This window comes from Hemiscyllium ocellatum, chromosome 45 (assembly GCF_020745735.1).
Source record: "Hemiscyllium ocellatum isolate sHemOce1 chromosome 45, sHemOce1.pat.X.cur, whole genome shotgun sequence".
NCBI classification, from domain to species: Eukaryota; Metazoa; Chordata; class Chondrichthyes; order Orectolobiformes; family Hemiscylliidae; genus Hemiscyllium; species Hemiscyllium ocellatum.
In genome coordinates this window covers 4,549,731-4,577,605 of record NC_083445.1, presented here as the reverse complement: position 1 = coordinate 4,577,605, position 27,875 = coordinate 4,549,731, and the positions used below count along the sequence as shown (strand labels likewise).

The window sequence follows — 27,875 nt, the reverse complement described above, 5'->3', positions numbered from 1 at the left end:
TCCAACCTGACTCACTCCACAAACTCTGTGCTCTGCCCTCCTCCCTCAAGCTCCCCCTCCACTCTGCTCGCTACACCACCCCCCCCCCCCTCTTTCCCGTCCCACACCGTCACGTCGACATTCAGTGCAAACTCTGTACGAACATCAATTTTTAATTCAATCACATCAAAAAACACTGACTGTAAAGACCACAATACAAAAATACATGGTTCAAAAGTTACAATAATTCTTAAATACAATCATTTAATATTCATACTTTTAAAATTCTCTCAGCTGAGCTATTCTCTGCATTCCTGAAGATTGCCACAAAAATAAACAGTACGGAGATCTCAGCAAATAATAAAACGATCATTCACTGAAGTGCCACTAAAAAAGTAAAGTGCAATTAATCAAGGAGTCTATTGCCAACAGTTATTGTAGCTTAAGACCGAACCCCTTCAGACTGTGCGATTGCTAGGCAAGGCTATGAGTTCTGGATTGTTCTAGAAAGTGGTCAGTGCATTTACTTTTAGTGATATTATTTTGGATTATACCTAGCCTCCGTCCCGAAAGATTATACCTGCCTCTACCGGTTCCTCCATTTCGCAAAGTCAGTGTCATCTTGGGAAAGGGAGGGAAGGAAGGGTTTGGTAGCCCCTTTTCATGGCCCTCTGTGCACGGCTCACACCGCCAGGGACCCCGGTTCAATTCCAGCCTCGGGTGACTGTGTGGAGTTTGCACATTCTCCCCACGTCTGTACGGGGCTTCCTCCCACAGTCCAGAGATGTGCAGGTTCGGGTGGATTGGCTGGACTAAAATTACCCCAGGGGTGTGTAGGCTAGGTGGATTAGTCATGGGGAAAATGCAGGGTTAACACGGAGGGTTGGTGTGGGCTGAATGGCCTGAGCCAGATCCCACAAGCACTGATGTGATGAATGCTGGCTGGGAATATTGGACAGGACACCTGTTCCTTTTGGAACTAGAGCCATAGGATGGTGTGGGTGTGTCCCACCTGAAGACCACTCTTCGTCAGCAGCACACACCGAGCGTCCACCTGGAGCTGCTGAGCCTTCTGGGAGGTGACTGCAGGTCAGGATGACTGCAACCTACCGGGAAGGGATGGTACTGTTAACCGTCAAAAGGTCCTTGCAGAGTGAACTCTTTCACTACCAGAGGCACAGGGGGTCCCGGGTGAGGCTTGTGCATTTGTATCGACAGCGCAAAGCCCAGAACGAGGCGGTTTAGCCAGTCTGCTCTCGGCGTTTGACATTCCTCCTTCACCCTCGCACCAGCTTCCCCATAGCTCAGTTGGCTGGACAGCCGGCTCGTGATACCAACAGGGGTAGGTTCGATTCCTGCCTTGGGTGGAGATCTCCCCCCCCCCCATGAGAGAAACTCTCTCTCTCAAATCCACCTGGGGAGGGGGGGGGGTGACTCCTCTGCTCACCACCAGTTGTCCACCTCTCTCTCTCTTGCTACTGAGGCACTATGTTGACTTTGAATGGAGTATATACAGCTTAACCCCTTCCCAGACCCCTCTTCTCCCCATGCTCTGCGTGAAGAGGTTACTACTGAATGGGGTTTTGCAGGAATAGTGTCCCATTGATGGTTTCAGACCAGCCCAGACTCAGCCCGTTTGGGGACCTTTTGCTCCGGGGTACGTTTAGTACAACTCAAAAAGAAACAGGGTCAGAGAGTGGGCGTTGGAAGAGCACGGCCGGTCGGGCAGCATCCGAGGAGCAGGGGAGTCAACATTTCAGGCATAAGCCCTTCATCAGGAATGAGGATTCTGGGCCCTGGGGGCTGAGGGATAGATGGGAGGGTGGGTTGAGGCTGGGGGAAGAAGGTAGCTGGAAATGGGATAGACAAAGGGAGGTGGGGGGGTGGTGATGATGATGATAGGGTCAGAGCAGATATGTGGGAAGGAAGGTGGACAGGTCAAGAGGGCGTTGCAGAGTTGGGAGGTTGGGACTGGGATAAGGTGGGGGGAGTAGGGGAAAGGAAGTGGGGACTGGGATAAGGTTAGGGGGAAGGGAGATAGGGACTGGGCCCTCTACCAGAGAGATGGGGAGGTTGGAATGAAAAAAATGTCACAGGAATGCCTCTTTTCTATGACCATCCAAACGAGAAGCCAGAGATGCCCCTCCAGGGGGCAGCAAAGCTCAGGAACTACCAACAATGAAAAGGCAGCATTCTGACAAAATACAGACTTCAAGCAACCACAGTAAACTCCCAAACAATGAAAAGGAGATTGGCTTGGTCAGCGCATCAGTGTCATGCAGGCAGTCAGTGTGACTCACACCACAGCACGAGAGGGTGGTTCCAGATCTTCTAATGGTGGAGATTTCTACAGCAGCCAGCCGTTGATCTGACAGTCTCCAGGCATGCAGGCAGGATAAGGGAAAGCTTTGGTCACACAACTGCAACATCAAACACCGATGACAGGCACACAAGCAGACAGGAAGGACTCTCCCTGGCATTGTAACCACTTGGTAATAGTTTGCTGCTGTTGGGTGCTCTAACACCCCACCACACAGTTGCCCATCCCCTTTTCCCTACTCCAAGAGAGCAGGGCAGTTCTGCCCAAGTCAGACATTCCCTGAAATTCCTTCCCCCCCACCCAAGTGAAAGAGGGAGGATGGTGTTGGAGCTGCCAACAAACTGCCTTCCCCTCCCCACAATGCCCCAACAAATCCAAGGAGTCAACTTTTCACACAGAGAGGGACTTCTGTCCAACCACAAACCAGCACTCTCAGCCGAGTGAAGAGGCACCAAAGCAATTCTGGACTCTCCACCCATGAGCTCCCAGTAGAGCCGAACGTTCGCTTGACCATCGCATTGAGGGCTCTTTGGGGTCATCGTTCCCATGACCTTTGCCCACCCTGCCTGTTGTTACCAGGTCACACCCGCCCTCCTCAAATCTCACTTGACCCCAAAGCAATGTTCTCGTTGATTCTCCAGTGTTGGTTGGAAGAGATGGCTTGACCACACCCTTGGTCAGTTTGTGCACATTCTTGAGAATAGCGCTGGATCTAATCTTCTGGAACTCCAGGTGTGTTTGATCCATTTTCAGACTGAATCCACAGGGCATGGTGATTGGAATCATATCCCAATGGGTTAAAATGACCAACAAATTTCTGCTGGGACATTAACAGACAGCAACTCGAGAGGACCCCGAGAGAGCAAAAGTCTTGTTCTCAAGATATCAGCTTCCTCCAGTGCCAGCTGAAGCAGCCTGATGTTCCTCTCAGGGTGGCTTGGGGGGGTGGGGGGAGTCTCATCATCAACGTCTTCGGTTTCCCATCATCTTCATCAGGTGACCCCGTTCAGTATTTGTTGATGACGCTGCGCTCCGAACTCTGAAAGGAGCTGATCTCCCAGCGGTCAAACTTGCTCTTGTTGAAGTCTGTCTTGCTTACCAGCATGGTGTAAAGTTTCCTCAGGACTGCCCTCCGCAGCAGGATGTACACCCAGGGATCCAGGATCTGATTCCAGGATGCCATCCGCACGCCGAGGAAGCTCAACCAGGACAGCTCCTTGATAGCCCGGATGCTGTTCAGGCCGACGGTCACCTGGGGACCAAACAGCGAAGGGAAGATACATTAGCCGCACGGCCATTCAGCCCATCTTGTCAGTGCTTATGCTACACAAGGGCATCCTCCTCCCAGCCTCTCGAAGATATTCAAAGCCCAAACCGCGGCCATTTCAAACAGCAGCCTGTACATTGCCGTGAGTGATTCGATTAGATTACTTACAGTGTGGAAACAGGCCCTTCGGCCCAACAAGTCCACACCGACCCACCAAAGCGCAACCCACCCATACCCCTACATTTACCCCTTACCTAACACTACGGGTAATTTAGCATGGCCAATTCACCTGACCCGCACATCTTTGGACTGTGGGAGGAAACCGGAGCACCCGGAGGAAACCCACGCAGACACGGGGAGAACGTGCAAACTCCACACAGTCAGTCGCCTGAGTCGGGAATTGAACCCGGGTCTCAGGCGCTGTGAGGCAGCAGTGCTAACCGCTGTGCCACTGTGCTGCCCACTAATGTGTGTCACGATAATGAAGCAACCGCATCAAACAAAACACTTCAGGGCTTCTAACGACGAAAATAAACAAAACTTAATTCAGTTTCTCTTCACAGCAGCCTGTCCACGCTGACCCTAATCCCAAATTAAACTAGTCCCACCTGCCTACTCCTGGCCCATCTCCCTCCAAACCTTTCCCAGTCATGGACTTATCCAAATGGCTTTGAGTTGTTTCACTATCCACATTCACCACTTTCTCTGGAACGTGGATCCACACATGAACCACCCTCTTAAAAACAAAACTGGCCCCTTGTGTCCCTTTTAAATCTTTCCCCTCACCTTGAAAACATGTCCCTAGTTTGAACTCCCCCCACACTAGGCAAAAGGTCATTCACCTTACCTCTGCCCCTCATGATTTTATAAACCTCAATAAGGTCACCCCTCAGTCTCCAACGCTCCAGGGAAAAAGAGTCCCAGTGTTTCCAGTCTGTTTTTATATCTCAACATCCTGGTAAATTTTTCCAGCACTCTCTCAGTTTAATAATAACCTTCCTGTGACAGGGTGACCAGAACTGGACACAGTATTGCAGAAGAGAACTCACTAACATCCTGTACAACCTCAGCGTAACATCCCAACTCCTACACTCAGAGTGAGCAATGGAGGCAAGCGTGTGAAACACCTTAACCCACACTGGCGACTGTGACAAACTTCACAGTGTTACACATCTGAGTCAAAAGGTCTCTGTTCCATAACCTCCCGATATTAAACTCAGCTTTAACTTCCCCCTTCGGTCCCCTCCTCCAGCCCCTCCACCCCCTCCCTATCTCTGTAACCCCCTCCAGCCCCTCCCTAAATCTGTAACCCCTTCCAGCCCCTCCACCCCCTCCCTATCTCTGTAACCCCCTCCAGCCCCTCCACCCCCTCCCTATCACTGTCCCCTCCTCCAACCCCTACACCCCCTCCCCACCTCTGTCCCCTCCTCCAACCCCTACACCCCCTCCCCATCTCTGTCCCCTCCTCCAACCCCTACACCCCCTCCCCATCTCTGTCCCCTCCTCCAGCCCAGACCCTGAGCTCTGGAATTCTGTCGCTTATCCTCACCACCACCACCTGCCCTCCCCTGACCCCCCCCCCCGCCCCCTCCAACTCATGCCATGCTGAATTGTAATGCCAATACCCACCAGAAGAGGGCTCCAGCAGATGCAGGACACCATCATGATCCCAATTAATTGGATGACCATTTCGATGTCGTGGGATTTTGCTCTACGGTTGCAATTCTGCTTCTTAATCCTGGCCTGGATGAGGGTCACTCCACTGATAGTGTTGCAGACCAGTGAGACTAACAGGGCCATCACTCCCAGGAGACAGAAGAGCAGGGCAAAGGCATCCTCTGTCCAGTGTTGGGCAGGGCCTTGCAGGCGGATGAAACACCAGGTCCTTGGGCACTGAATGCCATATCGGCCGAAGTTCAGAAAGGGCAGGAAAGCGACGAACCCGGCAGTCAGCCAAAGGCAGAGCACGGCCAGCTTACTCCTGGTGGGGGTCACCACGGCGGAGTGGAACAGGGGCTTGGTGACGCCCACGCACCGCTCGATCGCCATGATGCAGCCCAGGAAGAGCGGGCACAGGCCGAAGAACACCAAGGAGCCGCCCAGGAACTGGCACATGGGCCCAGCGCTGACGATGTTCTCCGAGTAGAGCCGCAGGACCAGCGCGCCAGGGATGACATGCCCGACAAAATCGGTCAGCACCAAGCTGCTGGCGAAGAGCAGGAAGGTGGCCTTGGACCGCCTGCGGAACCGGGCGTAGGATTTGATGAGGATGACGAGGGCGATGATGTTGGACAAGGCGCCCAGAGTCATTGAGAAGCTGGGAATAGCGACAGCCATGGACGAGTTGGTAGGCTTCCATGGACATAGTACAGGGTTGGTGTTGTTATGGGGTAGGCTGCTATTAGTTGTAGAGCTGCTGACGCCATTAACAAAGCCTTGATAGAGCACTGTCGTGTTCCCATATTGAGCCATTATTTATCTCCTCATGTCCATAGCCAATACCAATCCATTGATGCACCTACTGAGAGAAAACAAAATTGATACATTATAATATAAACACAAATTCTTTATTGGAGGAGAAAGTGAGGACTGCAGATGCTGGAGATCAGAGCTGAAAATGTGTTGCTGGAAAAGCGCAGCAGGTCAGGCAGCATCCAAGGAGCAGGAGAGTCGACGTTTCTCATTCCTGAAGAAGGGCTTATGCCCGAAACGTCGACTCTCCTGCTCCTTAGATGCTGCCTGACCTGCTGCGCTTTTCCAGCAACACATTTTCAGCACAAATTCTTTATTACAGTACATAAATTATATGTAACATTATATTAACATAGCATTAATTTAAATAAACTGGAATGTTCAGGGGAGATTTACCAGGGTGTTGCTGGGTATAGAGGGTTTGGGTTCTAAGAGGAGGCTGGGAGTTTTTTTTCACAGGAGCGTAGGAGGCTGAGGGGTGACCTTATAGAGGTTTATAAACTCATGAGGGGGATAGATACAGTGAATGGCAGGTCTCTGTTCCCTAGGCTAGGGGAATTACAAGACTGGGGGGCATATTTTTTAAAGAGAGGAGAGAGAGATTTACCAAAGACATGGGGGCAATTTTTAAAACCAGAAGGTGGTCCATGCATGGAATGGACTTCCAGAGGAAGTCCGAACGTGGGTAAAGTTATAAAGGGATAAGTCCATGAATAGGGACGGTTTGGAGAGATATGGGCCTGCAGCAGGCAGGTGGGACTGGTTTAGTTTGAGATTATATTTGGCAGGGACTGGGTGGGCCGAAGGGTCTGTGCTGTATGACTCCATTAAGGGTTAAGTTAATTTTTTACAAGACAAAGACTCCGAACAACAACATCCAGAAAGTCGTTCGCTGAAGGGCCAACCATCAGCCATCGCTTAGACTTTGAAACGTTTTTCAGAGCAATGCATGAAAATGTGATGCCTAACAAGAGTATGGGAAATCAGCTCTGTGGCGTTGAGAGCTTCACTCTGAGCCAGTTCCACGTCATTTCACCTCAATCCCTCCTCAGGTAGCACATCGAGAGATTTCATTCTCCTACCTCAATCTAGTCCGACATTCCTGAGGGAGTGCTACACAGTCAGAGGAGCTGACTCTCCCTCTCTGATCCCAACCCCAATGGGTGGCACGGTGACAGTGGTTAGCACTGCTGTCTCACAGCGCCAGGGACCTGGGTTCAGTTCCTACCTCAGGTGACTGTGTGGAGTTTGCACGTTCTCCCCATGTCTGCGTGGGTTTCCTCCGGGTGCTCTGGTTTCCTCCCACAGTCCAAAAATGTGTAGGTCAGGCGGATTGGCCATGCTAAATTGCCCGTAGAGTTAGGTGGAGGGAAATGGGTCTGGGTGGTTTGCTTTTCAGTGAGTCGGCATGGACTTGTTGGGCCGAAGGGCCTGTTTCCACACTGTAAGTAATTTAACTTCCTCCCTTTTTTTCTTAAGCATTCACAGGATGTGGGCATCACTAGCTAGAACATTTATTGCCCACCCCTAATTGCCACAGGGGGCAGTTAGGAGTCACCCACATTGCTATGGGTCTGGAGTCACATGTAGGCCAGACCAGGATGGAAGATTTCCTTCCCAGCAGGACATTAGTGACCCAGATGGGGTTTTACAACAGTCAACGGTAGCTTTCTGTTTGGTCATTATAAGGTTTCAATTCCAGATTTATTTAACGCAATTTCAAGTTTCAGCTGCTGTGGTGAGATTTGAACCCAATTACTTCACGTTGCTGGGGTTCGTGGCCAGCTATATAACCCCTGTGCTACCATTCCCTCACTGTCCCCATTACACTGAGTTAGCCTGAGAAGCAGCAATCTGCGGACTGGTCTCAATACAGTCAGCTTCCAGAAAGAAAAAATAAACTGCGCATGATCCGAAATCTGCAGGTGATTTGTAAGAGTGAGCACGTGTGTGTGTGTGTCTGAGGGGAGTGTGTGCACACGTGATGGAGGATTGTTTGTGTCATGACTCTGTGTATGTGTGTGTGTGTGTGTGTGTGTGTGTGTGTGTGTGTGTCTGTGAGGAGTGTGAGGGTATGTGATGGAGGATTGTTGGTGTAAGGACTGTGCGTGTCTGTGAGGAGTGTGTGTGTGTGTCAGTTGTCTGTGAGGAGTGTGTGTGTGTGTCAGTTGTCTGTGAGGAGTGTGTGTGTGTCAGTTGTCTGTGAGGAGAGTGCCTGTGTCAGTTGTCTGTGAGGAGTCTGAGGGGAGTGTGTGCAAGCGTGATGGAGGATTGTTTGTGTAAGGACTGTGTGTGTGTGCGCGTGAGGAGTGTGTGTGCGTGTGAGTGAGTGTGTGTGTAGTGATCCTTTCACCTGAGGTATTAGTCTTGGAAACTGGCCATGCATTTGTGTTTGACCAACTGTTTTCCTGTTACTCACTAACAGAAGGGGATTATACTCAAACACAACTTTTCCAGTTTACAAGTAGCCGCTGGGGAGAGGTCTCTGGGCAGGAGATTCGTGTCAACATTATCCTTTAATTAGTTTCTCTCGTGTGGCTATAGATAACTATAAAACTCTGTTTGAAGGGATGGGAAGACACAGCTGTGATGGATATACTCTGGAACGTAACCAGAGTGTCGCTCCCTTCCGGGATTGGAGGTAAAATTTGTGGGACATTCTGCATACAGTGTGGAATCCAGATGCCTGTCATCACAAACCCAGAAAATTGATGGCATTGGGTGTAAAGAGAATGACCAGGCCATTTGGCCCAAACAGTCCATGCTGGTGAAGTACATCCCATTTACCCATTGAAGGAAGGGCTGTAGATGGACTTCAGTCTGGTGTTTGATAAGGTTCCCCATTGTAGACTAATGGAGAAAGTGAAGTCACGTGGTGTGCAGGGTGTTCTAGCGAGGTGGATAAAGAACTGGTTGAGCAACAGGAGAGAGAGAGTAGGAGTTGAAGGGAGTTTCTCAAAATGGAGAAAGGTGACCAGTGGTGTCCCACAGGGGTCAGTGTTGGGGCCATTGTTGTTTGTGATATACATAAATGATCTGGAAGAGGGCACTGTTGGTATGATCAGCAAGTTTGCAGATGACATGAAGATTGGTGGAGTAGCAGAAAGCATAAGGGACTGTCAGAGAATACAGGAGAATATAGATAGACTGGAGAGCTGGGCAGAGAAGTGGCAGATGGAGTTCAATCCAGACAAATGAGGTGAAGAATTTTGGGAAGTCTAATTCTGGAGTGAACTATATTGTAAACGGAAGAGCCTTGGGAAAAGTTGATGGGCAGAGAGATCTGGGAGTGCAGGTCCATTGTACCCTGAAGGTTGCTGCACAGGTGGATAGAGTGGTCAGGAAGGCATATGCTCTGCTTGCCTTCACCAGACGGGGTATTGAGTATAAGAGCTGGCAGGTCATGTTAAAACTGTACAAGACATTGGTTCGGCTGCATTTAGAATACTGTGTACAGTTCTGGTCGCCACATTACCAAAAGGAGGTGGACGCTAAGGAGAGGGTGCAGAGAAGGTTGACGAGGATGTTGCCTGGTATGGAAGGTAATAGCTATGAAGAGAGGGTGAGTAGGTTAGGATCATTTTCATTATAATAAAAGGAAAAGGGGGTGGGGGGGGGACCTGACTGAGGTCTACAAAATCATGAAGGGTATAGACAGGGTGGATAGAGACAAGCTTTTCCCCCACGTTGAGGGATTCAGTAATGAGAGGTCACACGTTCAAGGTGAGAGGTGAAAAGTTTAAGGGGGATACACACGGCACACAGAAGATGGTGGGCGTCAGGAACGCGTTGCCAGCAGAGGTGGTAGAGGCAGGCCCGGTAGATTCATTTAAGATGCATCTGGACGGATGCATGAGTAGGTGGGGAGCAGAGGGATACAGATGCTTAGGAATTGGATGACTGGCTTAGACAGTGGATTTGGATAGGCTCAGGCTTGGAGGGCCGAAGGGCCTGTTCCTGGGCTCTAAATTTTCCTTGTTTGTTCTACCCGTCCCTTTAAACACATGGCTGGTGTTGACTTCACAGGGGGAAGTGGGTCCCGGGTTCTCCCGCTCTGTGTGGGTGGGGGTGGTATCCCCATGTATCTGTTGCCCTTGCCCATTTGGACAGGAGTGGTGGTGGGTTTGGAAGGTGCTGCCTGGGGGGGGACTGTGATGCCTCCCTGACCCGAATAGTCGAGAGTCGGAGGTTCGGGTGAAAGCGACCCGTGGGGATGCGGGCAGAGACGTGGTGAAGACAGGATACAGCTGGGAAGCATCGAAGAGAAAAAACCCACTATCAACATGAATGAGATATCAGATTGGAGTTCCTGTGTGTGACAAATTCCCAGCCCAGCCACACTGTCAATTCCAACTCATCACCACTGGGAGGCAGCAAACACTAAGCATGGACTGGGATAGAACATCAAGCTCCTGGGTCTATCTGCTCCCTGGCAGCGTTTCTACACCATGTTTATGGAGCACTCACACTCCCAGACTAAGTACTTGCATTACCAGTGACACCCCTTCTCAATAGAAGGAAATCCAAATCCATCAGGTCAGCCTGAGCCAGCTCATTTCGACCACTTGAACATTTACTTTGCCGAACGCAGGGTCACTGGGTGAGGTGTGGGGCCGTGCCTGACAGACTGAGTGGTGGGCGATGTTGTTTCACGATCCTACAGCGGTGATTTTTAAAAAACAGATTCACTCACTGGATCAGGCGTTACTGGCTGGGCCCAGCAGTTATTGTCCAGAGAGTCAACCACATTGCTGTGGGTAAAAAAAAATGAGGTCTGCAGATGCTGGAGATCACAGTTGAAAATGTGTTGCTGGTTAAAGCACAGCAGGTTAGGCAGCATCCAAGGAATAGGAAATTCAACGTTTCGGGCATAAGCCCTTTATCAGGACCCATCATCACATTGCTGTGGGTCTGGAGTCACATGTAGGTAAGGACGGCTGTTTCCTTTCCTGAAGGACATTAGCGAACCAGATGGGCTTTGTCCCCAATTGACAATGGATTCATGGTCATCATTAGACTCTTAATCCCAGAGTTAGAGTGGGTTAACTGTCAGTTAACTGTTGGTGTCTAAAACATATCCACAGGACCAGCAATGGTTTCAAGTTTAACTCAACTGTACCTTCTACGAAGATTTTATTGACTGAGGGTTTAAATCTGTCTGTGAACTATCTGCTAGTGATTAGGGGTGGCACAGTGGTTAGCACTGCTGCCTCCCAATACTAAGGGCCCAGGTTCGATTCCAGCCTCAGGTGACTATGTGGAGTTTACATATTCTCCTTCTGTCTGAGTGGGTTTCATCCCACAGTCCAAAGATGTGGAGTTTAGGGTGGATTGGCCATTCTAAATTGTCCAGTGTCCAGGGATGTGCAAGCTAGGTGGGTTAGCCATTAGAAATGCAGGGTTAATAGGGGGTTGGATGCTCTTCAGATGAACATTATGAACTCGATGGGCCAAATGGCCTGCTCCCACACTGTAGGGATTGTAATTAGGAGAAAGGAGGTGGCCATTCGGCCCCTTGAGAATTTTCCATCGATGAGATCTGCATCCCCTCCAAAAGGCATTCAATACAGTGCTAGACAGCAGAGATCTGAGGGAAATGGTAACTGATGGGATAAAGGGGTTAGTAGCAACAATATTGATGCACATTTCCTGAGGGAGAGGAAACAGATTAATAGTTAATAAGTATTGGTCGGGCCAGATAAAAGCTTTTAGTGGAATTCTCCAGGGGTCGCTAATGGGATTTATATATTCCTGAAATCCATTAATAATCAAGGTCCAGTGCACTGGGGATAATTCCAAAGTTTGCTGCTGACAAAACTTAAGATCATTATTAACACTGCCAAATTCCAAAGGTGCACTGCTGGAGGGGGCAGGTGGGTGGTAGGTGAACGACAATGTTGGAAAGTGTGAGGTGATGCATTTTACTGCAAGGAACATGAACAGATTTCGGGAGGCAACCATTCTAAAGGAGGGGTGCAGGGGCAGAGGGACCTGGGTGTGTATACAAAAGTGAGTGATTACAAGTTCCAGGGCAGACCGAAAGAGCTGCTAAAATTAACTAGAGCAGGGAGTTACAATTAACTTATACAGAACGCTGGCTAGCTCTCTACTGGAAGATTGTATGTACTGTGCCATAGTTCAGATATGATGTGAACACATTGTAGAAGAGGCTTATGACAATGATTCTGGGAATGAGAAACTTCAGGTATTAGGGAAAATTGGAGAGGAGAGATGTGATAGCAATGTTCAAAGTCAGAGGCTTTTGGGCAAAGTAGAGGGCGGGGGGGGAGGAAGGAAAAACATGTTCTTCCTTGGAAAAGGATTGAGTGTTGGCGTACATAATTTGACAGTAATTTGTAAAAGGAATCCCAAAAGTTAAATGAGGAAAAGAAATGTTTTCACACAGCGAGTGGTTGGGGAGTGGTGGAGGCAGGTTCAGCTGAGGCCTTCAAGAGCTCATTAGGTGGTTGTTTAAACTGAAACAAAACACAGGGTTTTGGGGAAGAGAAGGAGTTGGCACTAAGTTCAAATGCTTCGAGATGAATGCAGGCATGATGCTTTCTATCGGAATTGGAGCAGCTCACCTAGTCATGATCTTAACTTCAAATTCCTTACTATTCCTGAAGACTTCTGACTGACTTACAGCTAAACTCCTGTCTAACTTCAACTGCCAATAACACCTCAAACCTGTCCACCCATGTACTTTTGGAGTTCTGCGCTGAGCCCCACCACAGTATGCAAGGTTTTGGATCAGCTGTGAACTCGGACATTGTCCCCTGAACGCTGCGTTCTGGCATAAATTTCCAAATATTAGCAACAGCATTGTTCTGACCCTCCGTGCTCTCCCCTCAAGTCTTATCTCCACGAAGGGGAAACAGCGTCTCAGAATCCGGCCTGTCAACTCCCCTCAGGAAGGTACACACCCCAAGAAGACTGCCACTCACTCTCACTGAGAAGACACACTGTCTGTCCACCTTTTCCTCATGAGATAAACCCCTTTGTGGCAGGGGTCAGCCAAGTGAAACCATCTCTGAACTGCTTCCAACGTTTAAACATGCAAAGTAGCAGGCCGTTCTGCCCACAGTATTTGCCCTAGCCCTTTGAAAGAGCTAACCCATTCGCTAAGGCATACAAGGGTTTGGACCAAGTGCTGGAAGGTGGGGTTAGAATAGGTAAGTGGCTGTTTTTGACCAGTGCAGCACTGAAGGGCCGAAGGGACTTTTGGTCTGCCATAGACTTCTGGGTGTGACAATGTTACACCCAACACACACCGACTGGTCATAAACCAGCAAGGTTTTGCTTTTTGGTACATAGGTGCTGCCAGAAGGGTCAGTAACTTTCAGAAAAAACTCATCGCTAGTCAAACTAAAAAATGTCCTGATCACTCTGGTGTTTTTATTAATCTCCCGAAAACACTGTCCATTAGTTAAGACGCTCATGCCCTCCTTTTTACTGGAAAGAGATCCCCTTTATTGACTCTCTGCATCCACTCCTGGTTATTTTATCTGTCTAAATGTTGACATTCATGTGCCAGAGCAGGTTAAAAATGGAAACACTGAGCTCAGTCCAGTGTTGCCTTTCCTGTTGATCTGAGCAGGAGATTGCAAAGTTGCTGACTTCAGGAAATAGCTGTGACATCCGTCAATCTCCCAGTACAGGACGTTAGTGAGGCCCCTCTGGAGTACCATCTGCAGTTCTGGCCGCCCCCGTTATCGAAAAAAATATTATCAAGCTGCAGAGGGTTCAGGAGAGATTTACCAGGACGTTGCTCGGAATGGAAGGTTTGAGCTACAAAGGAGGGGCTGGGACTATTTTCTGCTGGAGTGTAGGAGGTTGAGGGGTGACCCGGTAGAAGTTTATAAAATAATGAGATCTACAGATAGAGTTAGTGGCAGTTGTCTTTTCCCTAGGATGGGAGATTTCAAGACTAAGGGGCATATTTTTAAACAGGTGAGAGGAGAGGAATTTTAAAAAGACATGAGGCAAATTCCTCACTCCTCTCTTCACCCTCCCCCCCAGAGGAAGTGATGGACATGGGTATAATTACAGTGTTTAAACGACATTTGGATGGATACATGAGTAGAACATAGAACAGTTCAGGCCCTTCGGCCCACAATGAAATGCCGAGCATTTATCTCAATCTAAGGTCAACCTAACCTACACGTCCATGTGCTGGTCCAGCAGTCGCTTAAGTGTCCCCAACTCTACCACCGCCACTGGCAGTGCATTCCATGCACTCACCACTCTCTGCATAAAGAACCTACCTCTGACATCTCCCCTCTACCTCTCTCCAATCACCTCACAATAATGACCCCTCATGACAGCCATTTCTGCCCTAGGGAAAATCTCTGGCTTTCTATGCCTCTCATTAGGAGAAAGTGAGGTCTGCAGATGCTGGAGATCAGAGCTGAAACGTCAGATCACAGGAGATTTGACGTTTCGGGCATAAGCCCTTCTTCCTGTTCCTTGGATGCTGCCTGACCTGCTGCGCTTTTCGAGCAACACATTTTCAGCTCTGCCTCTCATTACCCCATACACCCCAACCAACCAATCACTTCTCTTCAGTGAGAAAAACCAGAGCTCACTCAACCTCTCTTCATAAGACATGCTCTCGAATCCAGGTCGCATCCTGGGAAGTCTCCTCTGCACCCTGTCTAAAGCATCTACATCCTTCCCATAATGAGGTGACCAGAACTGGACACAATACTCCAAGTGTGGTTTCACCAGGGACTTGTAGAGCTGCAGCAAAACCTCACGGCTCTTAAACTCAATCCCCCTGTTAATGAGGCCAAAACACCATATGCTTTCTTAACCAGATCAACTTGGGTGGCAATTTTGAGGGATCTATGCACATGGACCCCAAGATCCCACTGTTCCTTTACATTTCCAAGAATCCTGTCTTTAACCCCATATTCAACATTCAAATTTGACCAGGTTGACCTCCATCTGCCACTTCTCAGCTCAGCTCTGCATTGTGTCAATGACATAATGCAGCCTATAATAGCCCTCGACACGGTCTACAACACCACTGACCTTTGTGTCATCGGCAAACTTACTAACCCACCTTCCACTTCCTCATCCAAGTCAGTTACGAACACTGCAAAGAGCAGAGGCCCAAGAACAGGTAAATAGTGCTGTGAGGAAGGCATATGGTGTACTGGGCTTTATTGGCAGAGGAATTGAGTTCCGGAGTCCTGAGGTCATGTTGCAGTTGTATAAGACTCTGGTGAGGCCTCATCTGGAGTATTGTGTGCAGTTTTGGTCGCCATACTATAGGAAGGATGTGGAAGCTTTAGAACGAGTACAGAGGAGGTTTACCAGGATGTTGCCTGGAATGGTAGGAAAATCTTATGAGGAAAGGCTGAGGCACTTGGGGCTGTTCTCATTGGAGAAGAGAAGGTTTAGGGGAGATCTGATAGAAGTGTATAAGATGATTAGGGGTTTAGATAGGGTAGATACTAAGAACCTCTTACCGCTAATGGAGTCAGGTGTTACTAGGGGACATAGCTTTAAATTAAGGGGTGGTAGGTATAGGACAGATGTTAGGGGTAGATTCTTCACACAGCGGGTTGTGAGTTCATGGAATGCCCTGCCCGTATCAGTGGTGAACTCTCCTTCTTTATGGTCATTTAAGCGGGCATTGGATACGCATTTGGAAGTTATTGGGCTAGTATAGGTTAGGTAGGATTCGGTCGGCGCAACATCGAGGGCCGAAGGGCCTGTACTGCGCTGTATCCTTCTATGTTCTATGTTCTATGTTCTATGTAACAGATCCCTGCAGGACACCACTGGTCACCGAGCTCCTGGCTTTACATCATCTACCACTCGCTGTCTTCTTTCGGCCAGCCAATACCCAGATGGCCATATTTCCCTGTATCCCAATCCTAACTTTCTGAACGAGCCTACCATGGGGAACCTTATCACATACCTTACTGAAATCCACTGACACCACATCCACTGCTCAACCTTCATTAATAAGGCTTGGGAGGGATGACCTGCCCCTCACAAAGCCATGCTGACTATCTTTAAACAAACTATGTTTTTCCAAATAGTCATACATCCTATCTCTCAGTATCCTTCCCTTACCACAGACGTAATAGAATAGAAACAGAATCCCTCGAGTGTGGAAACAGGCCCTTTGGCCCAACAACTCCACACCAACCCTCTGAAGGGTAACCCACCCAGACCCCTACCCTAATATCCTACATTTACCCCTGACTAATGCACCTACCCACCCTTGAACACTACGGGCAATTTAGCACGGCCAACTCACCCTAACCTGCACATCTTTGGATCAGTAAGACTGACTGGTCTGTAATTCCCAGGGATTTCCCTATTCCCTTTCTTGAACAGCAGAACATTTGCCTCCCTCGAATCAGCCGGCACTACTCCCGTAGAGAGAGAGGATCAAAGGTCATCGCCAGAGACACAGCAATCTCATTCCTCACTTCCCATAGTAACCTTGGATATATCTGTCTGACCATCTAACTTGATTCTTCCCAGAATTTTCAGCACATCCACTTCCTTAATATCAATCCGTTTAGGCCTATTAACCTGGTTCATGGTGTCTTCACTATTAACAAGGTCTCTCTCTCTAGTGAATGCTGAAGCAAAAAAACCTCATTTAGGGCCTCACCTACCTCTTCATAGTTCCCTCCACCATCCCTGATAGGCCCTATCCTCTCTGACCATTCTCTTATTCCTCACAAAGGTGTAGAACGCCTTGGGGTTTTCCCTAATCCTTCCCACCAAGGCTTTCTCATGCCCCTCCCAGCTCTCCTCAGTCCATTTTTGAAGTTCTTTCCTAGCTATCCTGTAATCCTCTAAAGGTGCGCCAGATCCTTGCCTCATTAACCTTAAGTTAGCTTCCTTCTTCCTCTTGAAGAGAAGCCCCTCTTCGCTTGTCATCCAAGGCTCCTTCACCTTACCATTCCTTGCCTGTCTCAGTGGGACAAAGTTATCCAACATTCACAACAAGCGCTCCGTAAACAGCCTCCACATTTCTATGGTGCCTTTCCTGTAAAACAGTTGTCCCCAGTTTATACTCCACAGCTCCTGTCTAATCGCAGTATAATTTCCTCTCCCCCAATTAAATAGCTTCTCACACTGTCTGCTGCTATCCCTCTCCATGGCGATGGTAAAGGTGAGGTGGTTGTGGTCACTGTCACCGAAATGCCCTCCCATCGAGAGATCTGACACCTGACCTGGCTCATTGCTTAGCACCAAATCCAATATGGCAGCCCCCCAGTCAGCCTATCGAAATATTGAGTCAGGAATCCCTCCTGGAAAAAACTTGACAAAAAAACTGCCTCCATCCAGACCATCTGCACTAAAGAGGTTCCAATCAATATTGGAGAACTCATGACAATAACTCTTACATCTGCACCTCTCCAAGATCTTTTATCCAATCTGTCCTTCCATCTCTCTGCTGCTACTGGGGAGTCTATAGAAAAATACAGTGACTGCTCCTTTCCTGTTACTGACGGCCACTCTTCCTCAACAATCTCCTTTCCTGCAGCTGTGATACACTCTAATTAACAGTACCATCCCCCTCCACTTTCACTCTCCTCATTGTTTTTAAAAGACCTAAACCCTGAAACATCTGGCAACCGTTCCTATCCCGGTGAAATCCATGTCTCCATTATGGCCACAGCATCATATTTCCAAGTACTGATCCATGCTCTAAGTTCATCTCTTATCCCTGACACTCCTTGCATTAAAACAGACACTCTAAACCATCCCTTTGCCCATCAACAGTGTATCCTTCCTGCCAGACTCTCTGCGTTCTATTTCTGTCCGTTCACCATTCTGAATGGTAGCTTGGATTCCCATCCCCCTGCCAAACTAATTTAAACCCTCCCAAAGAGCTCTAGCAAGTCTCCCATTCAGGACACTGGTGCCCCTCCAGTTTAAATCCTTCATGTACAGGTCCCACCTTCCCCAGAAGGTACCCCAATGGTCTTTGTATCTGAAGCCCTCCCTCCTGCACCAGCCTCGCAGCCACATGTTTAGCTGTCTCTGTTCCTCGCCTCGTGGTACCAGTAGCAATCCTGAGATTACAACTCTGCTTATCCCTGAAATCACTTCATCCTTTTGCAGACTACGCCATTGGTGCCAATGTGCGCCACGACTTCTGGCTGCTCACCCTCCCCCCTTCAGCATCTTGTCGACTCGATCAGAGACATCCCGGACCCTGGCACCTGGGAGGCAACATAGCTTCCGGGAATCCCGTCCAAGACCACCCACCTAACTACTGACTCTCCTACCACTAGCACTTTTCTATTCTTCCCCCACTTCCCTTCCAAGTCACACAACAAGGAAAGGTTTGGAGGGATAGGGGCCAGGAGCTGGCAGGTGGGACTGGTTTAATTTGGGAGTAGGGTCAGCACGGACTGGATGGACCGAAGGGTCTGTTTCTGTGCTGTATGACTCTATGACTTGCCTGCGCCACCAGAGGCTAACGCTCCGGATGGAGCAACGCTGAAGGAGTGCTGCACTGTCAAAAGGGGCTATCTTTCAAATGGTAGACTAAACCATGGCACCATCTAGGAGGCAGATGGTGTTTAGATTAGATTAGATTGGATTACTTACAGTGTGGAAACAGGCCCTTCGGCCCAACAAGTCCACACCGACCCGCCGAAGCGCAACCCACCCATACCCCTACCCCTACATATACCCCTTACCTAACACTACGGGCAATTTAGCATGGCCAATTCACCTGACCCGCACATCTTTGGACTGTGGGAGGAAACCGGAGCACCCGGAGGAAACCCACGCAGACACGGGGGAGAACGTGCAAACTCCACACAGTCAGTCACCTGAGGTGGGAATTGAACCCAGGTCCCTGGCGCTGTGAGGCAGCAGTGCTAACCACTGTGCCACCGTGCCACCCACCCACTGTGCCACCGTGCCGCCCACTTAATTGTAAAAGGCGGGAGGGGGAATCCTCTCACCAATGTCCTGCCCAGTCTTTATCCTGAAATCAACATTTAAGAACAGATTACCGGATCACTCATTGCCTTGCTGCTTGTACACGTTTTTGCGACATTACCCACTTTGCTTGGGAATCAATCAGCTGGAGACTGGTGTGTGGTGCAGAGAGATGTTGATAATAGGAACGGTTTAGAGGGATATGGGCCAGATGCTGGCAGATGGGACAAGGTCAGATTGGGATGCCGGGTCAGCATGGCCAAGTTGGACCAAAGGGTCGGTTTCCGTGCAGTACATCTCGATGACCAACTCCAGGTTCAAATCCCACACTAGCTAAGGTTACCACAAAAGACTCCCTCTCACAACCTCAATCCTCAGGTTGAACAAGCACCAGCCATCTCTGAGTGGGACAACTTGGTGCCTTTACTTGATCTACGTTACCAGTGACCTGTGACTGTACTGATCACAATGAAACACTCTAGAAGCTTGACACCATCCAGGACAAAGCAGTCACCTGACTGGCACCACATCCCCAAGCATCCACTCCCTCCAGCACCAACACTCAGTGGCTGTGTCTACAAGATGCACAGCAACAAATAGGAAGCTCCTTTCACAGCACTTTCCAAACCCACAATCTCTACTTTCTTGAAGGACAAGGATAGCAGGAACAAGGGAAAACCACTCCTGGAAAATTTGCCCCATGTCTTTTTTTAAAAAAACTCTCTCCTCTCCCCTGCAGGCCATTCTAACTTGCACCAATCTCCTGGAGTTGTTTTAGATTAGATTCCCGACAGTGGGGGAACAAGCCCACACCAACCCTTCAAAAAGTAACCCACCCACTCCTCTCTGAATGTACCTAACACTACAGGCAATTTAGCATAGCCAAGCCATCTAACCTGCACATCTTTGGACTGTGGGAGGAAACCCACAGACACGGGGAGAATATGCAAACTCCACACAGACAGACAGTCACCTGAGGCTGGAATTGAACCCAGGTCCCTAGCCTGTGAGGCAGCAGTGCTAACCACTGAGCCACCGTGAAGGTAACATGCTGTGGTTAAAGGGGAAACAATAGATGTTCAATTTCCAGATTTCTAAAAGACACTTGGTAAGATACCATATTGAAAACCATTGCAGTAAGTAAAGGCACAGCCCTGCAGTTGGTATAACTTTGTCTGGAAATACACACTGAATGAATGACTGCCAAATTTACTAATGACAGAGCTAGATCAGAAAGTAAATTGTGAAGAGCACACAAGGACATTACAAAAAAGATATTGCCAATTTCTTGATCTTGATTAGTGCAGCTCCTGCTTAGCTATAACCCTGCAACCCTCGCTCTGTCCAAGCACCCCATGGTCTGTATGTCCTTGTCTGCTATGATCTGCCCTGTACTACTCACAAAACTGAACTTTTCACTGTACTCAGGTACATGTGACCACAATAAATCAAACCAAATGGATGGAGCACGCACGGGAAAAAAATGTAACTACCTACTTCAGCAGAAAGAATAAAATGTAGTGTATTATTTAAATACTGTAAGGGGAGATTGCTGAGCTTTGAGATGCAGTGGGATCTCAAAAAGTTTCATATGCAGTTCCAGCCAATAATAATTTAATGGAATTTTATCATTCATTCATCAGGAAAAGAATGGAATCCAGGAATAAGGAGGTTATTCCTATTAGCTTCCAATTAAACCTGTTGGATTATAACCTGGTGTTGGTGATTTTTAACTTTGTACACCTCAGTCCAACCCCAGCTACGCCAAATCATTGAGGGAGGATATTATTAGATAGGAAGCCATTCATAAAAGACCTTCTCCCAGCTATCATTACTCTGAGGAAAATGTGTTGCTGGAAAAGCGCAGCAGGTCAGGCAGCATCCAAGGAGCAGGAGAATCGACGTTTCGGGCATGAGCCTGATTCGGGGATTCCTGAAGAAGGGCTCATGCCCGAAACGTCGATTCTCCTGCTCCTTGGATGCTGCCTGACCTGCTGCGCTTTTCCAGCAACACATTTTCAGCTCTGATCTCCAGCATCTGCAGCCCTCACTTTCTCCTGTGATTACTCCGAGGAAGGGTCACTGGACCTGAAAGGTTAACTCGGATTTCTCTCCGCAGATGCTGTCAGACCTGCGGAGCTTTTCCAGCAATTTCTGTTTTTGTTCCTGATTTACAGCATCCACAGTTCTGCTGGTTTTTATTCCATATTTAACACACTACAACATTTCTTCTAGGCAAGTCCACCTTGAAGTGGTTCTGCCCCTCTGTCTCTGACAGGGTTTCTGTACATAAAGTGCCATTTCCCCAACTACTATCAGTTCTGAAGGAGGGTCACTCAACCCGAAATGTTAACTGTGGTTTCTTCCCACGGACGCTGCCAGACTTGATGAGCTTTCCCAACAATTTCTGACATTGTTCCCAAAAGCTGTTTCTTGACTCAAACCTGGAATTGCCGGGTACCTTGGGAGGAAAGAGTGCTCAGGCCAGGCCTGTGTCCACTTGAAGCAGGGGGGCTTACTTGAATCAGATAAGATCCTGAGGGGTCCTGACCAGGTGAATATGGGCAGGATGCTTCCTACTGTCGGAGAGTCTGGAATTAGGGGTCACTGTTTAATAATCGAAGGTTGGCCAATTAAAACAGAGATAAGGCAAAAGGTTTTCTCTCAAAGTGATGAATGTTGGGAAGTCCGTTCCTGAAAATATTGGTGAAAGCGGGATTCTCCAATATGTTTAAGGCAGAGATAGATGGATTCTTGTTAAGCTTGGAGGGGGTGGGTGGGGGTGAAAGGTTATCAGGGATAGGCCGTGAGGCAGGTTTGAGGTTACGCCAGAATACTTCATGGTCCTACTGAACGGTATAGCAGGGCCAAAGGACTGAATGGCCTACTCCTGTTCTTGATTCCTATGTTTGTATGCTCATGTGATCATTCCTTCATTGTTGCAGGGTCAAAAATCCTGGAATTCCCTCCCTAAGCACCTACGGGTGTCCCTATACCCCCTGGACTTCAGAAGTTCACAAAGTCAGCTCACCACCACCTTCTGAGGGGCAACTAGGGATGGTCAGTCAGCTCATTGTGGATCATGAAGGAAACTCAAGTTGCACACTGGCTGAATTAGGCAGCTCAGAAGTTTGTCTCTCTCTCGAAAAGATTTTCCTGAGTCTCATTTTCCCCTCTCTCTTTTCCTGCTGATTGTATGGTTCCATTAAAAAGGATCCTGACGGGTGTGCATCTGTTTGTGTGTGTGTGCGCATGCCTATTTCGGAGTGTGCATGTGTCTGTTTCTGTGTGTATAGCTGTGAGTTTGTCTGTCTGTGTGTGTAGCTGTGAGTGTGTCTGTTTCTATGTGTGTATGCCTATTTCGGAGTGTGCATGTGTCTGTTTCTGTATGTATACATGTGAGTCTGCCTGTTTCTCTGCGTGCCTGTATGCATTCCTGCACATGTCTGAGTGTGTCTGTCAGTGGGTGTATGCATGGGTTCCCATACCCTGTCTGTCTGCGTCGATCAGTATGATCTCTCTGAATGTGTGTCTGTATCTACCAGCAGGTGTGTGTCTGTGTGTGTGCACCAGTTTCCCTGCCCTGTCTCTGTTTAACTTGCTTTTTTTTTTGTCATTCACTCCCTTTGCACTTCATCGTTTCAGGTTATTTACTCCGCTCTGTGTACTTTGCCATTTTTTTGTAAGCTTCACTTGATATTCCTCTGCAATTTGCTGGTCTTTTTGCCATCTCAGTTTTTCATTTGTTCATTCATTCTATTCTGTTTTCCTGACAATCTTTACAAAATTGTCGTTAGTTCCTTCCTGTCCATACCCTTCCCTCTGTGAAGACCTTTGTCTCAGAATATTTTCCTAAAACTTACTTCCTTTTTAGATTAGACTTACAGTGTGGAAACAGGCCCTTCGGCCCAACAAGTCCACACCAACCCATCGAAGCGCAATCCACCCATACATTTACCCCTTACCGAACACTACGGGCAATTTAGCATGGCCAATTCACCTGACCCACACATCTTTGGACTGTGGGAGGAAACCGGAGCACCCGGAGGAAACCCACGCAGACACGGGGAGAATGTGCAAACTCCCCACAGTCAGTCGCCTGAGTCGGGAATTGAACCCGGGTCTCAGGCGCTGTGAGGCAGCAGTGCTAACCACTGTGCCACCCACTTGTTGATTGTATTGATTCATTAAAAGGTTGAGCCTTAAAACGGATCCAACGCAGATAAACAAATCTGTAGCTGCTTCCAATACTTGGGACCATTTGACGGTTAGTAAGATAACAACAGCACTGGAACTTCATTTATATAGCACCTCAAATGTCACGAACAATCCAGAGGCGCTTCACAGCAACACAGAAACAGAGCGCAGCACATAAGGAGACAGTGATTGAAAACTTGTTGGAAGAGGAATGTCTTTAAAAGGTGAGACGGGGGAGGTGGAGGAGTGTGGGGAGGGAGTACCAGTGTTTGAAATCCATGAACAGGAGGTAATAGTGGAGAGATTAAAGCGAGGGGATGCTAAAAAAAAGGGGCCAGAGGTAGAAAAGTGAAGATATTTCAGGGGGCTGTAGGGCCAGAGGGGATTATAAAGAGAACAGGGGGTGGGAGAAGCAAGAAGGCCATGCAGGCGTTCAAACAAGAGTGAAGGTGTTAACAAAAACAAATTGCTGGAAAAGCAATGGAATGTTTGCTGAGCTTATCACTTCCTCTCTCAACATTCACTCAGTTTGTAAATCCTTCCAGCTGCATCCACTTTGGGGCTTGTTTTGAGAAATGGAAGTGTGAACATTGAGAGATTGTCTGACCAAGGGCCAGAGTTACTCAGCGAGGGGGTCGGGGGAGAGGAGGAGGAGGGGAGGAAGTGTGTTTACATAGGGACAGCGGAGTTTTATCGTGCTCAGTAGAATCAAAATTTCACCCAGGGGCCTGTCAATGGGAGGAGGATTACACCCTTCCATCCCCCCACCCACCCACCCCCTCCCCTCCACCAAAAAGATGCAGATTACTGACCCAAAGCCAAATCAGTTACTTTGGACAAGCAAAGCACACTCTGTACTTTCACCCCACCCCTTTTGGGGTGTGGGAAAATTCCCTTGGTCTCTCTCACTTAACAAATTGCTGGGTTTGACGCCTCTGGCGGTGAAAGAGCCCCACCACCTCCCCCCGCAGGCAGGCAGCTGTAACTGCAGCGTGACTGTTGACAGTGGGATTTGCTGTTTTGACGGTGGGCGCAGGTTTGAGCGCAGCTCACTAGGACGAAAGCGAATTCTGCCGTCAGCAAGCACGGTTCACCGCAGGGGGAGGGGGGCAGGTTTGTCAGATCCAAAACGGTCATGGATCAGCAGGAGGAACCTGCATTCATATAGCACCGAATTGCTACACTCCTCAATTAAATACCTTTTCAAGGGTCGGGCCCTGTTGTGACGTAGGGAAAGTAATTGGCATGCAGCAGGATTCCACAAACAAACTATTTCAAACAGTGTCTCAGTCTGTCAGCTTGTTCTTGGAGAATCTTACATCATGACATGTAAAACTGCAACTTCACGTTCAACAACTTGATAGTCCGGTTCAAGTGAGAATTTTTGGCAAGGATACCAGGAAACTAGTTAAAAATCATACAACAATCACCTGATTAAGGAGCAGCACTCTGAAAGCTAGTGCTTCCAAATAAGCCTGTTGGACTATAACCTGATGTCTACCCACCCCAGCCCAACACCGGCTCCTCCACATCATGACCAGGAATAGAGGCGTTGCTTTCCTTCAGCTCACCCCTGAAGGATTCTTCTCCCTCTGCCTGGACACCGGCTTTGGTTGGGACAGCAGTCTCTGACTGCCCGAGCTCTCAATCTCTCGCAAACAAACAAAAAAAAACACAGCAATTGCTGGAAAAGCTCAGCAGGTCTGGCAGCACCCGTGGAGAGAGAAAGCACAGTTCATGTTTCGGGTCGAGAGACCCTTCCATACAATGAAGTCCCTGAGCCTGGAGGAGGTGTTCAGTTCTCTAGAGTGAGAGGACTCTGGAGCTGCAGGTGTTTGGAGGGGGGTGGGCTGTGTGGGGAGGTGTGGGAGGGTTTGTGGGGAGGGGGTGGGGAGGTGGGCTGTGTGGGAAGGGGGAAGAGGTGGGCTGTGTGGGGAGGGTGCAGGAGGGTTTGTGGGGGGTGGGCTGTGTGGGGAGGGTGCAGGAGGGTTTGTGGGGGGGTGGGCTGTGTGGGGAGGTGCGGGAGGGTTTGTGGGGGAGGGGCTTGTGAAGAGGGGGTTGTGCACCACCCACTGAACTACAAACAGAGAGCTGACCTGGTTTTAGTGAAAGAGAGTGGGAAGGAGTCACACACAGTAATATCAGCTCCTATTTTCACCAGTCTGCCTGCTCCCCTCCCCAACGCCGCACCACTCTTTCCCCATCGCCTGGCAAACCCCAGAAGGTCTTAATCCGATTGAAAGGATCGCTTTGGGGGTCACCTTCAGGGTCACAATGACCCACTGTAGAGAGCAGGAGACTCTCCCTCATGTCCCTGTGTCAGAAACCTTGGGAACCCTCTGTCACTGACACAGGAGTCCCCTTTATTTACTCCAGCTCTCTGTATTTAAACCACCTACCTTTAACCCTCCTGTTCCAATGCCCTGTTGGCAGCTGCAGCTGCAGCGGAGATATCTGTTCCTAAACTCTTTCCCAAACCCACAAAGCCAGATCTTCAGAAAGAACCCCCCCCCTCCGCCCCCTCCACTGTCCTGGGTTGGAGATTGAGACCACCTAACTGGTGTGCCCAGAGAGGGGGGGGGGAAGTGGACTCTCTCTCTCTATGCTCACAGTGCTCTTGAGAGGGGGTTAGTTAGCAGCCCGATCCTAGATGAGGTGGGGAAATTGGGACCAGTTCCTACCGGAGGGACAATTGCAGAGAATCCAGGCTGCAGGGTTGTGAGGGGTGCTGACCGCATTTACAACTGTATCTCTCTCACTCTGACACACACACACACTGCAGGCTGAAAACACAAGCTGGAAAATAACAGAGGAACTCTCTCTCTCTCTCTCTGTTTGTGGTTTCCTTTGCAAGCTGAACACGCGAAAACTTCTGAGGGAGGGAGGCTGGCAAACGAAACAAACTCCCCTCCCTTCCAAATTTCCACCAGAGGCATCAAACCGGCCTCTGTGGGACCACCGCACTGTCTATCACCGCTGGGAAATCTTCACCTACCAGTTCACTAACCAGTCCGCAGGGTCAGCCTTCCTCTCATCTGGGCTCCTTGTACCAGCGTGTCTGCAGGGGAACAGTCCTGACTTTCACACTCTCTCTCTCTCTCTCTCTCTCTGTGTCCTCCTATATAACTAAATACTGCCTCTGCTCCCAGCCAATAGGATCTCAGACTGCAGGCAGGACTGAATTATTGCTTCCATGCACACCAACAGGCATTCACTTTGACTTTATTCCCAGCTCGAGTGAGTCGAGCCACTTTCAAATGGGGAAAGTCAAAGATTCCTGTCTCCCCCAAACTTCTATTCAGTCTCTGCCTTTCTCGAACTGCGGGCTGCCCGGTCACTGGGAAAACTCCCTGGTTTTAATCAGCTGGTGGTTGTGTAAGTGTGCTCCACTTCCCAACATCTGGAGGAGCCAGAGCTAATGGGTCAGGGGACAATCCCAGGCCTTTCCCCACCCTCTCTCGCTGGGCTGGGGAAGTGCCAATACCATGTGCTGGGAAACACACTGAGGAGACATACCCTGGCTGTGGGGATGGGGTGACAGTGAGGACAGACATACCCTGGCTGTGGGGATGGGGGTGACAGTGAGGAGAGACATACCCTGGCTGTGGGGATGGGGGTGACAGTGAGGAGAGACATACCCTGGCTGTGGGGATGGGGGTGACAGTGAGGAGAGACATACCCTGGCTGTGGGGATGGGGGTGACAGTGAGGAGAGACATACCCTGGCTGTGGGGATGGGGGTGACAGTGAGGAGAGACATACCCTGGCTGTGAGGATGGGGGTGACAGTGAGGAGAGACATACCCTGGCTGTGGGGAGGGGGGTGACAGTGAGGAGATATACCCTGGCTGTGGGGATGGGAAGGGCAGTGAGGCACCGTTGTGAAGCACATAGGAGTCGAATAGCCCCTGCTATTGACTGCGATCCAGAGGGTGGGACTGTTCTCCCGAGACTTGTACAGTCTGGACTTTAACTCACAGACTGTGTGTGAATATGGGTGCGGTCTCACCTCTGGGACTACACAAGAATGATGTGTGACTGAGTACCGTGAGGATGCTGGGATCTGAAATGAGCTCTCTCTCTCTCCCCCCCCCACAGATGCTGCCTGACCCACTACAATTTGTTTTCCCCTGGGATCCATTTCAGAACGCCATCAGCTCAGACCAGAAGTCTCTCTATATCCTGGGAGTCTCACCAAAGTAGACGGTCTGGTTGCTGAGAAATCCCTATGGGAACAGGCTGTCGGAGCCCTACATTACGTACGTAACCTACGTATCCCCGAAGCACTATGGACAATTATTCACCCTAACCTGCACACCTTTGGATTGTGGGAGGAAACTGGAGCACCTGGAGGAAACCTACAGAGACATGGGGAGAATGTGCAAACTCCACACAGACAGTTGCCCGAGGCTGGAATCGAACCTAGGACCCTGGTGTTGTGAGGCAGCAGTGCTAACCACTGAGCCACCATGCTGTTTGTGACAGCGTATTGTGTGGAATGGCAGTGCTTACACTGGGTGTGGAGACACTGTTGGGTTGTGAAAGGTGTTTACATCTAGCTTTGGAATACCGATGTCCTTGGAGTGTGAAGCAGTGAGTACCATCTCCTGATTACCTTGGTTTCATTGCTGCAAGTTTTGGGGGGTGGGTAAGAGGTCCGCTTTTTCAATCGCCCTGCCCGTTGTAAGTTCTCTCCCAGCTCAGGTGGAGGT

General features: G+C 49.2%; 1 protein-coding gene across 3 annotated transcripts; it reads right to left on the bottom strand.

Moving 5' to 3' along the window:
• Positions 1 to 138: 138 nt before the first annotated feature.
• On the bottom strand, positions 139 to 26,247 carry LOC132836027 (prostaglandin E2 receptor EP1 subtype-like). Of its 3 annotated transcripts, none has more exons than XM_060855227.1 (3): positions 26,161 to 26,247; positions 5,196 to 6,087; positions 139 to 3,551 (listed from the first exon to the last, which is right to left on the bottom strand). In XM_060855227.1, the coding sequence occupies exons 2-3, from the start codon at positions 6,036 to 6,038 to the stop codon at positions 3,306 to 3,308; spliced, it is 1,089 nt and encodes a 362-aa protein (XP_060711210.1). In that variant the 5' UTR covers positions 6,039 to 6,087; positions 26,161 to 26,247; the 3' UTR covers positions 139 to 3,305. The 3 variants fall into 3 exon arrangements, with proteins under 3 accessions (XP_060711210.1, XP_060711211.1, XP_060711212.1); XM_060855228.1 differs by having other exon boundaries at positions 5,196 to 6,084; XM_060855229.1 differs by lacking the exon at positions 26,161 to 26,247 and adding an exon at positions 24,596 to 24,671 and having other exon boundaries at positions 5,196 to 6,084.
• Between the last annotated feature and the right edge of the window lie 1,628 nt (positions 26,248 to 27,875).

Excerpts from the sequence above, each read along its gene's own strand:
- LOC132836027 (XM_060855227.1), bottom strand. The coding sequence starts at position 6,038 with ATGGCTCAATATGGGAACACGACAGTGCTCTATCAAGGCTTTGTTAAT. Across the intron at positions 3,552-5,195 it reads TCTGCTGGAGCCCTCTTCTG|GTGACCGTCGGCCTGAACAG; the intron begins GTGGGTATTGGC and ends TTTGGTCCCCAG.